General features: G+C 46.9%; 1 protein-coding gene across 9 annotated transcripts in view; it reads right to left on the reverse strand.

The window, feature by feature from the left end:
• The window catches only part of akap6 (A kinase (PRKA) anchor protein 6), a 508272-nt gene that overhangs the window by 245348 nt on the left and 245990 nt on the right, over positions 1-16934 (reverse strand). For all 9 annotated transcript variants that reach the window (XM_086003387.1, XM_086003384.1, XM_086003390.1 and 6 more), the window contains 2 exons: positions 11969-12091; positions 9526-9622 (listed from right to left, as the gene is read on the reverse strand). In XM_086003387.1, the coding sequence (XP_085859513.1) occupies positions 9526-9622; positions 11969-12091 (220 nt within the window). The remainder of the gene's footprint in view (positions 1-9525; positions 9623-11968; positions 12092-16934) is intronic.

Here is a 16934-nt window from a genome sequence, read left to right on the forward strand (position 1 = left end):
AACGCTGATTTGATGCAAGACCTGCCATTTTCAATGTCGCCGTTCCAAACAATGCCCTTTCCTAAACACGCTGCACTAGGGACTCCCCACCAGTGCTACTTAAAGGGATACATCCAATTTTTAGGTAGTTGATTATTTGTCTTGTACTGGCTCTTGCAGAGTTTATATCAATACTGGGTTGCTGGAAGACATTTGTACGTTGTAAAAGTGTGCAGTGAGTGCTACTGGACGTTGGGAAGGCGCTGGCTGCTACTGGAAGACCTCTGACTGCACCACTTGCTCCTAGTCATGGGGGCTCTGCTTGCAGTCCCCCTCGCGCTGCAGCATGACGGGGAGATGGAGCAGAGGGAGGAGGAGGAAGAGAAGGCGGGTCTCAGCAGGAGGCCTTACCCACCTAGGGTCTTCAGGGAGCACTTCTCCTACCTGCACCTAAGCCAAGAGCAGTGTGTTCGCTGGCTCCGCTTCACCAAGGAGGTGGTTGCAGAACTCTGCCACCTCTTGGAATCAGACCTGCAGCCTCCAAGCAGGGCAATGACAGCTCTGCCAGTGGCCCACAAGGTGATTGTGGCCCTGAATTTTTTTGCCAGCAGATCCTTCCAGGCTGGAAAAGGCGACATAGCAACAATCTCGCAGTTCGCTATCCATCGTTGCATCTGGGAGGTCACAGGGGCTCTGTACTCTAGAAGAAGGGACTTCAGTGTCTTCTCCCTAAACAGAGAGAAGCAGGAGGAGCGCACGTGGCTTTGCCAGGATATCAGGCTTCCCCATGGTGCAAGGCGCCATTGACTGCACAAAAGTGGCTTTGCAGGTGCTGCATATCAATGCTGAGATGTACCGTAAACACAGAGGGTACCACTCACTTAATGTGCAGTTGGTGTGAGACCACATCCAGCACATCATGATGGTGAATGCCCAGTATCCTGGCAGCAGTCATGATGCCTTCATCTTGCACCAGTCTACTGTGCCAGCAACCTTCTAGCCACCACGTTGAACCCAAGCTTGGCGCAAGGGTTATCTGCTCTACATCTGGCTGATGACTCCCCTCCGCAACCCCACCACTCGTGGCCAGCAATCACAATGACAGCCATTCTGGCACGAGGAACGACATCAAGCAGACCATCAAGGTGCACAAGCAATGGTTCAGCTACCTTGACCGCTCGGGAGGAGCCCTCCAGTGTAGGATTTGGCTGGTGCCAACTTCAGTGGGTGCATGTGCCCGAAGGATTTTTGGACTTTTAAAATGGATATGTACCCTTTTAAAATGGAGACACACTTGGGCTGCATTTCAAAATGGAGTTTGGACTTTTGGACTTTTTAAAAAAAAGACTGACTTTTGGTTTCTGTGAAGATAGCAGGAACTGTCTGTCTTTTGGGTTGCCATGGGACCAGTTTCAACGCTGACGTCATGAAAGGCAGGGGCCTTTTCATATTTGAACTTGTGTGATTTGTGGATAAACACCTTTTGTCCATGGAGCCTTAATGTCTGGATGGACAATGAGGTTCGCAGGCCAAAAGTAACACCTCTGGATTCTTTCAATGAAGGAGCAGTCAAGAACCTAACAAACAGTTAGCACTTCGAGAACTGCTCATCTACAATAATGGCCTACCATTGTTTTCATCAAGATGACCAATCCAGGACAGAGATGTCACCAGGAAGACCAACTAGCGTCTCTGCGACCATGGTAACCAGGAATCGCCCAGCCAGTTTTGTGTAATATTCGGGGTATAAATATGCTGAACTTTGGGGATTCAGGGCTTGCTCTTCTCTACCATCTGGAATGGGGTTCTCCGCATAGCTACGCATCCGTCAACACTCCAGGAACGCCTGAAGTGAGTGCCTCGCCGTACTGCCTGAACGTAACTCTCTAGGCCTCATCGCATGCCTCTGTTGGGCCCGGTTTTGTCTCTGGAGTCAAATGGAGCCAGGACCGCGTGAATCAACTACAAGGGCTGGTAATTATATCCAGCATACACCTCTAGAAATCCCCAGGACCGCCTGTATGTTTGGCTGCTGAGGAACTGCAAGTGTCCAAGACGCAGAGTGTGTGTGTGTGTGTGTGTGTGCGCAAACCGGGAGAGGGGTTTAGTTAGAAGGGTTTTTCCATTATCAAGGGGTTGGTTCGGCGTAACCAACAGGGTGGGTATTTTAGTCTAAGGTTATAAGCTTGTGTCCACGGCCATCTACTCATTATGCCGTAAGCGAGAGGAGTAGGGATTGTCATTTTGTGAGTGTAATAAAAAGAATCGATCTTTGACCAACCTGAAACGTTTCGTTTCGTGTGAGTCAATTTTAATCTATCCATAGTAACTCCTTGGGTCCAAACTTGGGGGTTGTGGGGCTTGTGGTTCACAGTATAATTCGGAAGACCAACCAGGTGGCATCTAGTCACGGCCGGGTTATACAGTAATCCCGCTGGGGACGCTACGCATCGGGCATAGGAGAAGACCTTGGTCTCTCTCTGTGTGGGATTACCTGCCAATCGACGGGCTAGGCAGGGACTATTGGCAAAAGCACCAGCCGTCCAAGGGCAACAACCTAAACCGGGGAGTTTTTAATGCACGGGTCGACTCGAGAGAGTCACAGAAACACGGGGCACACAAAAACACCCTACACCAGTACACACGGGTGTCCCAATTCGTGGTGGTCTGCTGCATCCTCTGTAACTTGGCCATCATGAGGGCACAGCCCTTGCCACCATGGGTTCCGCGACCATCGGAAGAGGAGGATGAAGAGGAGGAGGAGGAAGGGAGGAGGCAGCCTGCAAATCCCTGTTCTGGACGGACTGTCCATGAGCGCATCATCAGACTAGGCTTCCCCTGAATGAAAGCCCAGATCCCCGTTGCTCAACACTTCCCCACCTTACCATCCCTCTCTCACGTAACATCATAGCGTCCTCTTGGGCACAATGCTGACATGAAAGCCACCACAAAACAAACACTCTAAACATAATTTATAAATGATTAATTCCAATATTACATTACAAAGTCAACTAATCAACCTTGTGCATTCCCTTAGTGTCTGTCTTTCGTGAGCCTTTGCCTATTCTAGTGCTCCTACAAAGTGCTACCCCAGTGGCTGCAGCATGGTTGGTGAAAGGCTGCTGAGTTTCTGTGGGGGACACTGCAGATGGCCTTGCATTTGACCTCGAGCAGCTCTGGGCCTAGAAGGCCCGGCTGTAGACTGCACCACCTCTGCATGGGTGGCAGCAGTCTGGGCTGGCTGGCTGACAGGCAACTGTAATGGCACTGGCGGAGTGGCAGTGGTGGGAGTATGAATGCGGCCATCCTGAGAGAGGACAGCAGGTTCTTGCTCCACGGAGCCACTGCCACTCCCCCGGGGCGGCGCCTCAGTATTTCTAGCCATCTGTTGGAGCACAGATTGCTGGACTGCTGTGACACCCTGCAAGTCCCTTTCCACACTCATAAACCTAGCCACGATGGCAGCAGTCTGAGCTTGCATGACAGAAGTCTGAGCTTCCACTGTAGCACTCAGACGTTTGATCGCTTCCGCTTATGCTGCAATGGAAGCTGCTACATCACCCATCACACCCAGCATCATGGTTGGGCCCACAAGTGCTCTAATGGAATTGCCCATCACTTCCATCCTGGATAGCATGGGCTCCAAGCTCCATGCAAAAACCAAGGTTGGAGCCAGACTCCTCCATGCTCCTTGACAGTGACAAGAGGCTCTCTGGTAGGCCTGCCAATGCACCAAGCATTTCTGTGTGCTTGCCCATCACCCTTCTTCTGAAGGCTGCCCTGTCGAAGTCCTCATCTGAATTCTCTGCAGCAGAACGTGTGTGCGACCTTGCCTTCGGGGAGCTGGCACCTGCGCTACCCTTTCTCCCTGCCCTGGCTGCAGCCCAGTCATGCCCGCTGACTCACCACATGCAGATCCTGCCTCTATACTACCCTCTAAAATTCGTGCAGTGCCATTTTCTAAGCTGGTGCCTGGGAGTGTCAGATCGAGTGTACAGTGGTCAAGGTATACAGTGGTCTTCTTCTCTGTCACTCTCCTCCTCTACTTCTTCCTACACAGGCTGGGCTAGTAGCAGTTCTTGGGTATCTGAAAGGAGACAGGCACAAGGGTTGGGTTATGCTGAGGGGAGGGGGGAAAGCAAGATGTGCATGCTTACACCATCAGTAGCTTGTAAGTGAGAAGAGATTGTAAGATGAGGGGAAAGTGGGCTTAGCTATGAGCATACCGTCATCATCAATGCTTACAGCCTTGCCCTGTACCACAGCCTCAGTGACGGCCCCTCTAATTATATCTAGAGCCATCTCCTCCAGCTGGGTCAGATTCTGCAGCCGTGCTTGCCCCTACCTGTTGCTCCTGCTGGTGCCAGTTATAAGCCACCTTGGCCTACAAGAGAAAGGGAAGTTTGTCAGTGAGTGTGCTGCAATGTGTTTGGGTGATGGGCCTGTCATGGTTGAATAGCTTGCAGTGTGTGCAAGGTGTGAGCTGTGGGTGTGAGGCTTGCAACAGTGATAGGTGTGTGAGGGTGAGGTGAAGCTATGATTGTGAGGTATGAGTCGTGATTGATAGAGATTATTGGTAGGTGAGTGAAGAGGGTGTGGTGCATTGAACAATGTATGAGGCTAGTGGTGCAGTTGGTAGGATATGGCATTTAAGATGCATTCACTGACCTTGACCACTCGTGTGAGGTCATTAAACTTCTTCCGGCACTGGATCCAGATCCTGGGGGAAAGACTGGTGGTACTGACTGGTTCACCGATCTCCTTCCATGGCCTTCATACAGTGTGTCTGGAAGGCCTCCTGGCCCCCTGTGGGTAGAGGACCTGTCTCCTCTTATCGACCCTCTGCACCAAGGCCTCCAGTGCTGCATCCGAGAACTGAAGTGCTCTTTTTCTGCCCTGTTGTGACATTGCTAATTTCCTCTTTGTTATCTCCAGTCAGAATGAGGTACTTCTTTCACAAAGCACCTCTCTTTTAAGAAGTGCAGGCAGCTTTTCACTCTGCAGGCAACCTTTAAATACAGAGCAGACTCCCCATGATATTGGGCCCCCTGTTGAGCACAAATTTTACATGCTGACAGCATTACTTTTAACGGGCGTGGGCAGGTCACGATCCTCATGCCCGTTTTTGGGCCTTATCCTATTTAGACCCCATTGTCTTTGGCCGCTACCACAAACTCCGTACTCAAGCCACCGATTCCACCACCCTCCCCGGCCAATGGCTTAGGTTGAACCAGACTGTTGATAATCTTGGCATACTATTTGACCCCAAATTGTATGCCCTATCCAGTTAATGCTGTCTTTCCACAGAAAAAAAAGATAAATCTGTTGTCTCTGCAAATATAGCATTTGTCACTTTGTTAATACAGGTATGGAGTATGGATTGCTTAATGTATCAGATGGTCCATATTGGAAGGATGCAGTGACATGAAAGCTTTCAATGGGAAGAACCATGCATTTTCCAGATGCTGTCTGCAGGTCATCCTGCAGCAGTTGGTGCAACTCTATGGCAGCTGTTCTTGTGAAGTGGAGGGAGTAAAGACAGATCTTCTCTGACATATCCAGGTAAGTATGGAGGGTTCTATAAATGCAGGCTCCAGGATTGTAATGGGTGACATGTTTAGTGCCCGTTTAAGTGTGGCCGAGCATGAACTCTTCTTGCCCATCTAAATGTAATCTAAATGCAAATGTAACCCTGCTATTCAAGAAAGGAGGGAGAGAGAAAACAGGGAACTACAGGCCAGTTAACCTGACATCAGTCGTCGGGAAAATGCTGGAATCCATTGTTAAGGAAGTGGTATCAGGACACTTAGAAAATCATAACATGATTAGGCAGAGTCAACATGGTTTTATGAAAGGGAAATTGTGTTTGATAAATTTATTGGAGCTTTCTGAGGATGTAACTAGCAGGGTAGATAAAGGGGAACCAGTGGATGTAGTATATTTGGATTTCCAAAAGGCATTCAATAAGGTGCCACATAAAAGGTTATTACACAAGATTAGGGCTCATGGGGTTGGGGGTAATATAGTAGCGAGGATAGAGGATTGGTTAACGGACAGAAAACAGAGAGTAGGGATAAACGGATCTTTTTCAGGTTGGCAGGCTGTAACTAGTGGGGTGCCGCAAGAATCAGTGTTGGGGCCTCAGCTATTTACAATCTATGGGCCATATTTTCCGATTGGAGGCTTCCTGCGTGTGGAGGCCTCCAATCTGGAAAAAAATCTACGGACTTACCTGAGGGCTCCTGAGGTGCGTATACTTCCATTCCTGGGCCTCTCCAAACTTGAAATGTGCAGGGCCCACGTATCCACGGGGCGCATGCGGTTTGCAAGCGTCCCTGGGATCACGTGGGCCATGGGGAACCAATAAGAGAAGGGAATCTCCCTTCATACACTTGACAGATAGACCTGTCAAATATATGAATGGAGATCACCCCAAAAACACTGTAAAACATTAAATAAATTTTAAAAATAAATCATATTTTTTAAATGAGTTGAAATTACAATCAATTAAATATTTTAAACAAAAAATTTAATTTTTTGAAAAAAATAATTAACGTTTTTTTTATGGGGCTAAAAATAAACATACCTTTTAAAAAAAATATTTTTAAATGATAAATGAGTGAATTTAAAAAAAAACTTTTTTTCAATTCTTATGCTGGTAAAAGCAGGCCTTATGCCTGCTTTTACCAGGCGTAAGATTTTTAAGGGTTTTCTGCGGATGGAGGTTCTCCAGAAAGTGGAACTATCCGCCCGCAGAAGCCCTTCTCTAGGGCAGGCGTCTGATCTGTCAAGAGCATTCGTGACAGATCGGAAATGCCGGTTTTCAGCGCATGCGTACACACCCGTAGGCATCGGAATATACGGCCCTATATTAATGACCCGGATGAAGGGACTGAGTGTAATGTATCCAAGTTTGCTGATGATACAAAGCTAGGTGGGACAGTAAGCTGTGAGGAGAACACAAAGGCCTAGAAATTGAGTTGGCGCCGCGCCAGGGCTTTAGCGCCGGAAATTTAGCGCCGGCGCTAAGTCCCCCTGCGCGCGCCAAAAATTCAGTAGCGCCGCGCCCAGACGGCTGCCGGCGCTACTGGAGGGTGTCAGCGCCTCGCAATGGGCGCTGACTGCCGCATTGCGGCGCTAATCCGCCGCTGCGGCACCCGATGCGGTGCGGCAGGCTGGGGAAGTGCAGGCCTCCTCCTTCCGTTAAGGAGGAGCTGCCTGCACCCGACCGCTGGCCGTTGATCTGTGGAGAAAAATGAGCCCGGCACCTCGGAGAAGTGCCGGGCTCGCGGCCCACACGCATCTGTGCCGCGGGGGGGTGTTGGAGGAGTCCGGGGAGGGAGGTGCGGGCAGGCGGCCGCCGGGAAAGCGGCCGGCCGCCGCGCGACCTTAATGCGCCGGCGCTAAGACCCGTAGCGAACTTTTGAAAAATCGTTGGTTGCAGCTGCCACGGGCGAGGCGGCCGCAACTCAATTTCGGCGTTCGGGCGCGTTGCCACGGCAACCGGGACGCTGCGCACACCGATGACGTCATCGGTGCCGGCGCAGCGCAACCGGCTAACGCCGATGGCAGCGCCCAAGTGAATTTCTCAATCGGCTGTACTTGCGGCGCTAGGCCCTCTAGCGCCTCAAAATGGGCGCTAACCCCACTCAATTTCTAGGCCAAAGAGTCTACAAAGGGATATAGATAGACTAAGTGAGTGGACAGATGGGCCTAGAAATTGAGTTTTGGCTTAGCCAGGGCTTTAGTGCCGGAAGTTAGTGCCGGCGCTAAGTCCCCCTGCGCGCGCCAAAAATTCAGCAGGGCCGCGCCCAAACGGCTGCCGGCGCTACTGAAGGGTCTTTGCGGCGGTAAATCGGCGCTAACTGCCGTTTCGCGCCGCAATTCCGGCGCTGCGGCACCCGATGCGGTGCGACAGGCTCGGGAAGTGCAGGCCTCCTCCTTCCCTTAAGGAGGAGCTGCCTGCACCCGGCCGCGGCCCGCGAAAATCTTTTTAAAAATGAGCCCGGCACCTCGGACAAGTGCCGGGCTTGCTTCTGTTCCGGGGGGGGGGGGGGGGGAAGTCCGGGGAGGGAGCTGCGGCCAGGCGGCCGGCGGGAAAGCGGCCGGCCGCCGCGGGGCCTTTAATGCGCCGGCGCAAAGACTTGTAAGACTCTGTTGCCAGAGTCTTAGTTGCGGCTGTCACGGGCGAGGCGGCCGCAACTGAATTTCGGCGCTGGGGCCCGTCGGCATGGCAACCGGGACGCTGCGCACACCGATGACGTCATCGGTGCCGGCGCAGCGCTACCGGTCTACCGCGGCGGAAGGGCCCCAGGCAATTTCGGCGCCGGCGCCAAATGCAGCGCTAGGCCCTCTAGCGCCGCAAAATCGGCGCTAAGGGCACTCAATTTCTAGGCCATGGAGTATAATGTAGGGAAATGTGTGGTTATTCAGTTTGGTAGGAAGAATAGAAAAACAGAATATTTTTAAATGGTGAGAAATTGTTAAATGTTGGTGTTGAGAGAGATTTGGGTGTCCTTGTGCAAGAAACACAGAAAGCTAGCATGCAGGTACAGCATGCAATAAGGAAGGCAAATGGCATGTTGGCCTTTATTGCAAGGGGGTTGGAGTATAAGAGTAAAGAAGTCTTGCTACAATTGTACAGGGCCTTGGTGAGACCACACCTGGAGTACTGTGCACAGTTTTGGTCTCCTTATCTAAGGAAGGATATACTTACCTTGGAGGCGGTGTAACGAAAGCTCACTAGATTGACTACTGGGATGAGAGGGCTGTCCTATGATGAGAGATTGTATAGAATGGGCCTTTACTCTCTGGAGTTTAGAAGAATGAGAGGTGATCTCATTGAAACATACAAGATTCTGAAGGGGATTGACAGGGTAGATGCTGAGAGGTTGTTTCCCCTGGCTGGAGTGTCTAGAACTAGGGGGCATAGTCTCAGTTCAAGAGGTTGGCCATTTAAGACTGAGATGAGGAGGAATTTCTTCACTCAGAGGGTTGTGAGTCTTTGGAATTTTCTGCCCCAGAGGGCTGTGAATGTTGAGTCTTTGAGTATATTCAAGGCTGAGATGGATAGATTTTTGGACTCATGGGGAATCAAGGGATATGGAGGTAGGGCGGGAAAGTAGAGTTGAGGTCGATGATCAGCCATGATCTTACTGAATGGCGGAGCAGGTTCGAGGGGCCCTATGGCCTACTCCTGCTCTTATTTCTTATGTTCTTAAATTATGCAGCAAGACCCATCCTCACCAGTTTATTCAATGTGATTTAAATGCCAGCAGTGACATTTAAAACCTTGTTAGGAAAAAAAAAATCACCGACTGGAAGATCAGGCCCAATGGAAATTTAGTCGGGGCCTGATTTTCCAATCTGCTGCACCACCAGAGAGGCTCAATGCCATGGGTGGAGTCTCAGAAAATCAGCGGCATACAAACCTCTCATGCAAAACTGTTTATATATGTCGCCACCAAATTAAATGGGACTTGCTTAAAGGAGTAAAGGAAATTGTGGCAATCTGTTCTGACGTCTTTATTTGCTTCAGAGACTTACCTGATTTGTGTGATTCAATGCGCTCCAGAAGCTGCTGTCCCTCTTCTACCACAGCATCTTTCAGTGCACAGTGACTGTCTACATTGAGTTTAAAACTCTGCAAAAAAGAAATCAAGTAACTCCAATTAAGAGAAAAATGATTATATTTGAGAATAAACCTTTCTTTCCCCACAGAAAACAGATTAATAGATTTTTTTTCAGGTGTTCCATCCTGTCATGAAGGCAGAGATCTATGATTCTTCCAGTATCTTGTCCAAGTAACTACTCTCCTTGTCTGACCATAGATAGAAAATACAATCTATTTGACTGTAGAAAACACCAGACAAGTCTGATCCTGTCCTCATCCAATGTCAACACGTGTACTTTTCAGGGGGTAAGGGGCTGAAGAGAAGGACAGCAGACAGCAATCGGGAACAGGAACCCTGAACGATTTCCCTGCCCTCGCCAGTCCTGAGTACACGGAGACTGGTTGTCATGCCCCATTTTTGCCCTAGCTGAGGTCTGCTAACTTAGCACAGACTATGGTTTGAAGACTGGATCTTCTAGACCTAGTACCAAAGTGTGAGGTACATTCACCCACCAAACCATCGTAGAACCCAAACCTAATAAACAAATAAAAAGACCCTGAAATGTCTCTGTTCTGGCAGCATAATGATGCCACAATTGGGCGGGTGGAGTAGGAATTTGCGGCAAAACCCGGTTATGCTAGGTCTCCATTCTGTTCTTGCATTTGCTTCTTCTGTGTTGACTCATGAAAGAGGAGGGACAGGCAGAATGACATCGGCCATTATCGCCCAACTCTATGTAAGGCTCCATGAAAAAGAAATTCAACTGAACTCTCATAACTCTGCTCATTAATGCCCAAGAAAGACATATTGACATATTGGGAGATAGTTCAGCCATTGAAGGTAAGCAGGACATGGCTAATTAACTAGAGCAGTGATAACTGAAAGGACACTGACTTACGCCAGTTACTCCTCATGAAAAGGTTCCCGATCTCAGCCTTGCATTCAGCAGATGACTTTTGAGCATCTACTAGCAGATAACTGAAGAGCAACATTGGCACAGGCATGGTCATCTGACCATACTGTCAACCAGGGAATGGTGTGGCATCGAGAGTCCAAAGAACACTAAAAAATTAAACAGGTTAAACATTTTTATAAAATATACAATATTGAAATATATATATCCATTCTAGTTACTGTATCTGTCACGCTATCAATTAAAATAAAATGTTGTGTCTCTGGATCTGAATTTCGCTAAGTGCTGAATGTATGATTTCAGGTTTTTAATTTATGATTATAATTGGATAGATTTATAAACATCATGCTTGCATTGATGATTAATTTAATTAAGCACCAAAGCAATTAATTATAGCTTGACTTTTGATCTAGTCAGATAATCCTGAGGAAGTGCAGCGTGTAATAATAAATAAATGACTTGCACACTGACTTCATAATAAAGTGGTCTCACAAAAGCTAATGTTACTGAATGCTGCAGTATAGCATTTTTGACAGAGGAGAGCACACTTGTGAAGTAAGCCTTTCAACACCAAGAGCCCATATTTACAGGACATTTCTGAAGCTTCCATAAATCATAACCTTGTCTATACCCATGGCTGGATGCTAAGTACGTTCACTAACACTTATAATTAAAGAACAGTTGTTTTCGCAAAAAAAAAGGGATTTAAGTTCAGGTGAAGAACTGCTGCACAATTTGATTTCATTCTTTCAGAATGTTGGCTCTAATTTGTCCTATGATTATATAATAAAGTCCAACTACTTATTTTTTCTAAAGTTTTGCTCATGTTCTTCCCTTCTGTAGTTGTACTGGGTGCCCCCAACATTCTACAATCAAATGGTTGGCCAAGCAACCCAGTCCCAGAACCCTGTCAGTCACCACCTTGGTCAGATTGTCTAATCCCCCAGATTTACACAGTGTAACAATCAGGAATGGAACCCTCCCTAAGCCAGTATTGCTGAGGTCAATTAAAGCCCATCCTGGATGATAGCACACACCAGGAAATGAATCTGGAGTTTTGCTAATATATATGGCTCAAGTATCACTGGATAAACACCAACAAGGATCCCTCACATAATAAACATATCACACAATAATGTAAATTAATCAAAATATATCATTGCATTTACTGGAATGAGTGGTGTTACTATGATGAAAATAACGCAAGGTTCTTCCTCCTTGTACAAGAGGTTTGCCACTTTCTTGAAGAAAGTGCTTCTTCACAATAGTCATTTTTATACAACAGTCAAAAATCAGTACGAATGCATAAGTTTTTAAGTAAAAAGGTTTTAAAATATATCTTTACATAAAAAGGTACTAGATGGTGAAGGATCATAAAGCCATAGAGTGGGATCTCTAATATGTTTGATAATTTACTTAGCTATGTTCTGTCAATATGAGCTGTCGGGAGCTTATGCCTTACCAAATGGGTTTCCAGGTAAAGCTTCAGGCTGTACGTATCAGCTTTCGGAGGTGTCCAGTTTTCTGTTGTTTCCATGGCTTCAAACAACCAACGAATCAATTCATCGAGCTTATTTACAAAGCCCTGGAGGAACAGGAGAGTAAGTTAAGAAGCAATCACAGTTATTAAACTGAACTAAACTTTAGCTTTCGCAGGGAGTAATGATTACAAGGGTGCTGACTGAATAACGATTCAGCATTTATTGGTGATATCAGACAGCAAGCTATTCTCCTTTCGTTTGCCTTTCTATGATTAGAGAACTCATCACACATGCCTTTTATGTGTGATGTAAGTGATAAAACCTTTTGAAAGGTTATGACATCATGCAGAAAATAGAAACAAAACAAGTCGCAGTGGTGATTGAATAAGTTATAAAAGTAGTCTAATGTTTAGTACAATATTAAATGTTTCCATCATTACTGGAAACTTTACAAATGATAGTAAATGTCTAAAGTATGCAGAATGTATTCCCTTTAGTGTGATTTCTTTTATTGTCCATCACTGCTCATTATCATCATGTTCTGATGTCCTAGTTCCTTTAAATAGATCCCATTATATTTTTGATCTAATAACCTTCGTTTTTATCTTCAACCCCGTTCTATTTTAAACCAGATGAGTTTAACAGACATGTTACATTTGCTGTTATTTCTAGTGAGACCAACTAGGTGCAACCGGGCAGCACGGTGGCATAGTGGTTAGCACTGTTGCCTCACAGCGCCAGGGACCCGGGTTCGAATCTGGCCTCGGGTGACTGTCTGTGTGGAGTTTGCACATTCTCCCCATGTTTGCGTGGGTTTCCTCCGGGTGCTCCGGTTTCCTCCCACAGTCCAAAGATGTGTGGGTTAGGTTGATTGGCCATGATAAAAATTGACCCTTAGTGTTAGGGGGGATTAAATACGTGGGGTTACGGGGTTACGGGGATAGGGCTTGGGTGGGATGGCTGTCGGTGTAGGGACCGGGTGCTAGGGTTTGGATGATCAGCCATGATCTCGTTGAATGGCGGAGCAGGCTCAAAGGGCCGAATGGCCTACTCCTGCTCCTATCTTCTATGTTTCTAAGTGTCCCCTCAGTGTCAGCTTGGTTCAGTTGGCAGCATACTTGCTCTTGAGGCAGAAGGTTATGTGTTCAAGACTCACTCCTGAACACAATCACATAACCTTGGCTGACATTTCAATGCAGAGGGCATGCTACATTTTCAAAGATATGGCCCAACAGGCCTATTAGGGCTGATTTTATCTCCTTCCACCCAGCATAAACGGGGCGGTAGTGGCCCAAAAATTGCCAATGGTCACTTTCCTGCTGCTATCTTGGGTAGGTTCTGAGATGGGTGGCCAGAGTGCCTGCCTGATTCAGACGAGAAGCCACTTTTAAGATGCAAATCGGGATCCTATGACATACAAAGGACTCTGCCCGCCCGTTCTCCACCTGTAGCTAAAATTGGCCCTAAGATGCTGATGGCACTATTCCAAGAAGAGCAGGGAGTTCTCATGGTGCCTTCAGCCAACGCCACCAAAAAAAGTGAACTGGTCATTCAGCTCATTTGTGTTCAGAAAACTTTGCTCTGTCAAAAGAGTCTGCCTACATAACAACAGTGATTGCACTTCAAAAGTAATTTTCACACCATTGGGTGTAAAAAGCTTTAATACATTGCAAAGATCTGACAAGGTTCTATATAAATGCAAGTTCTCACCACAACATGTGTCATAATTTGGCCAAGAAGGGACAATGAGTTGGCCTAATACTAAACTTTTCCAATCCTTAGCTACAACACTACCATTTTGGCCACGTCAGCAAGCTCAGGCTTCCTAAATTATACGGCACAGAAACAGACCATTCAGCCCAACCAGTCTATGCCAGTATTTCTGCTCCACTCGAGCCTCCTCCCATCGTTCCTCAGCTAACTCTATCAGCATAACCCTCTCTTCCCTTCTCCCTCATATGCTTATCTAGCTTCCCCTTAAATGCATCCATAATATTTGCCTCATCCACTCCCTGTGGTAGCGAGTTCCACATTCTCACCACTCTCTGGGTAAAGAAGTTTCTTCTGAATTCCGTATTTGATTTCTTGGTGACTATCTTATATTGATGGCCTCTAATTTTGCTCTTCCCCACAAGTGGAAACAGTCTCTCTGTATCTACTCAGTCAAAACTTTTCATAATTTTAAAGATCTCTATTAGGTCACCCCTCAGCCTTCTCTTTTCAAGAGAAAAGAGACCCAGTTGTTCATCCTTTCCTGATTGGTACAACCTCACAGTTCTGGTATCATCCTTGTAAATCTTCTCTGCACCCTCTCCGGTGCCTCTATATCCTTTTTAAATATTTATAATAGCGCAAAAGATCGTGGAAACTTGAGTTGCACTGAACGTAATTTGCACTGGTTTGAGCAATTTGGGGCGAATTGCGCCGAAAATACCAGGACAACCTAACAGAAACTCCAAGCCATTTCTATCCAAGGCAACATAACTTCTCTTTTTTTAATGCTTATTTTCTATGAATTTTATGCTCCTCATGGTGAGGGATGTTCACACTGGACAGGGAACATTTCCCCATTTCAGGCATTCATCACCAAGTACTTCCAAATATAGCCCTGTTAGTTGCAGAGCAACGCTCCCTGTACTATGCACCAACCTCAGAAAGCCACTCGACTACACCATTGCAACATTTTGTATTTCTCACATGAGCCATCTTCTGCCCACTCTAAGCGATGATTGTTAATTTAGTGCTAAGTTGCCGATGTGCCAAATTTGGGACAATTTTATGCTGTGGGCCCATGCCCACTCAGAATCAGGTTCAGAGTGTCCAAGTCATTCCACATTGGATTGAATTATCCATCAGCGGAGCAGTGTTTCATCCAACCAGCCTAAGTTGACCACCTACTAAATTGCTGCGACACCCAATGTCATCAAGACATTTTTCAATGCAGTTTTCATATTTTTATCTTAATTAGTGAATTTTACTTATTTGGCTGTTGCCAGTTCTGCATGCTTTTAGTTCCAACTCCATCAATCCCCCTGACTGTCCATTCAGGCTAAACTTGCTGGTGGAAACCTGACATTCTGTTCGACCCTGAGATAAACATTTAACCCCATATCTAGTCAGTCACTAAAGCTGCATTCTTCTACTTGTGGCACGATTGCCTACTTACATCCCGAGCTCAATGCTATGGCTGTTAAAGCTGCCATCCATACCATCACCACCTCAAGGATTGATTTCTCTGGTGCTTCCCACCTCCACTCTTCTCGACTTCAGCTAATCCGGAATTTATGGCTGGTGTCTTCTCCAACGCAAAGGCCCCCATTCCCATCAACCCCCATTCCCATCAACCCCCATTGTTTTCTTGTGTCAGCAAATTGATTTCAAGATTTAACTCCTTTCGGATCCTTGTCCCACCCTCAGTCTGCATTCACTGTTCCCCTGGCTCTAGTTTGCTACCAGCTCCCCATCCCACCTTCGTAGGCTGATCATTCAGCCATTATGCTCTTGCTTTCCAGAATTCTCTTCCTGAACCAGTTTGCCTTGATACCCCTCTCCCACTCTTTAAAAGCCTGCTAAAAATGTAACTCCTCAATTGTGTCTTCATTCTCCCCCATTCCCCATAAATTCCCTCACTTCTTGCTTGGGATCCATCTCTACCCATTGGAAAGTACCCCGACATTCTATTATATGAGGGGTAATGTATAAATGTTAATTATTGTTGTCCATTTTAACAAAACCCAAGATTACATTTAGTGTGTAGCATCACACGTGACTTGTAATCACAGATTGCTCAGCTGCTTGCAAGAGATGTGGCCATGGTGTTATTTCCCCCTCCCCCATTAAATGACTTAGAAACATAGAAGATAGGAGCAGGAGTAGGCCATTCAGCCCCTCGAGCCTGTTCCGCCATTTAATGAGATCATGGCTGATCATCCAAATTCAGTCCCCTGTCCCTGCTTTCTCCCCATATCCCTTGATCCCTTTAGCCTTAAGAAATATATCTAACTCCTTCTTGAATATATTTAATGAATTGGCCTCAACTACCTTCTGTGGTAGAGAATTCCACAGGTTCACCACTCTCTGGGTGAAGAAATTCCTCCTCATCTCAGTCCTAAATGGCTTACCCCTTATCCTTAGACTGTGACCCCTGGTTCTGGACTCCCCCGCCATCGGGAACATCCTTCCTGCATCTAGTCTGTCTAGTCCTGTTAGAATTTTATAAGTTTCAATGAGATCCCCTCTCATTCTTCTAAACTCTAGCGAATACAAGCCCAATCGACCCAATCTCTCTCCATACGTCATTCCTGCCATCCCAGGTTTCAGTCTGGTGAATCTTCGCTGCACTCCCTCCATAGCAAGAACATCCTTCCTCAGATAAGGCGACCAAAACTGCACACAATACTCAGGTGTGGTCTCACCAAGGCCCTGTAAAACTGCAGCAAGACATCCTTGCTCCTGTACTCGAATCCTCTCGCTATGAAGGCCAACATACCATTTGCCTTCTTAACCGCCTGCTGCACCTGCATGCTTACCTTCAGCGACTGGTGCACAAGGACACCCAGGTCTCGTTGCACTTCCCCTTTTCCCAATCTATTGCCATTCAGACAATAATCTGCCTTCCTGTTTTTGTGGATAACCTCGCATTTATCCATATTATACTGCATCTGCCATGCATCTGCCCAATCACCCAACCTGTCCAAATCGTACTGGAGTTTCTCGACATCCTCACAGCTTACCCTCCCACCCAGCTTTGTGTCGTCTGCAAATTTGGAGATATTACATCCAATTCCCTCGTCCAGATCATTAATATATATTGTGAACAGCTGGGGTCCTAGGACCGATCCCTGCGGTACCCCACTAGTCACTGCCTGCCACTCGGAAAAAGACCCGTTTATTCCAACTCTTTTCTTCCTGTCTGCCAACCAGTTCTCTATCCAAGTCAGTACCTTA

Source organism: Somniosus microcephalus, chromosome 12, assembly GCF_052327205.1.
Source record: "Somniosus microcephalus isolate GS21.2 chromosome 12, FLI_Smic_1.0, whole genome shotgun sequence".
NCBI lineage: Eukaryota > Metazoa > Chordata > Chondrichthyes > Squaliformes > Somniosidae > Somniosus > Somniosus microcephalus.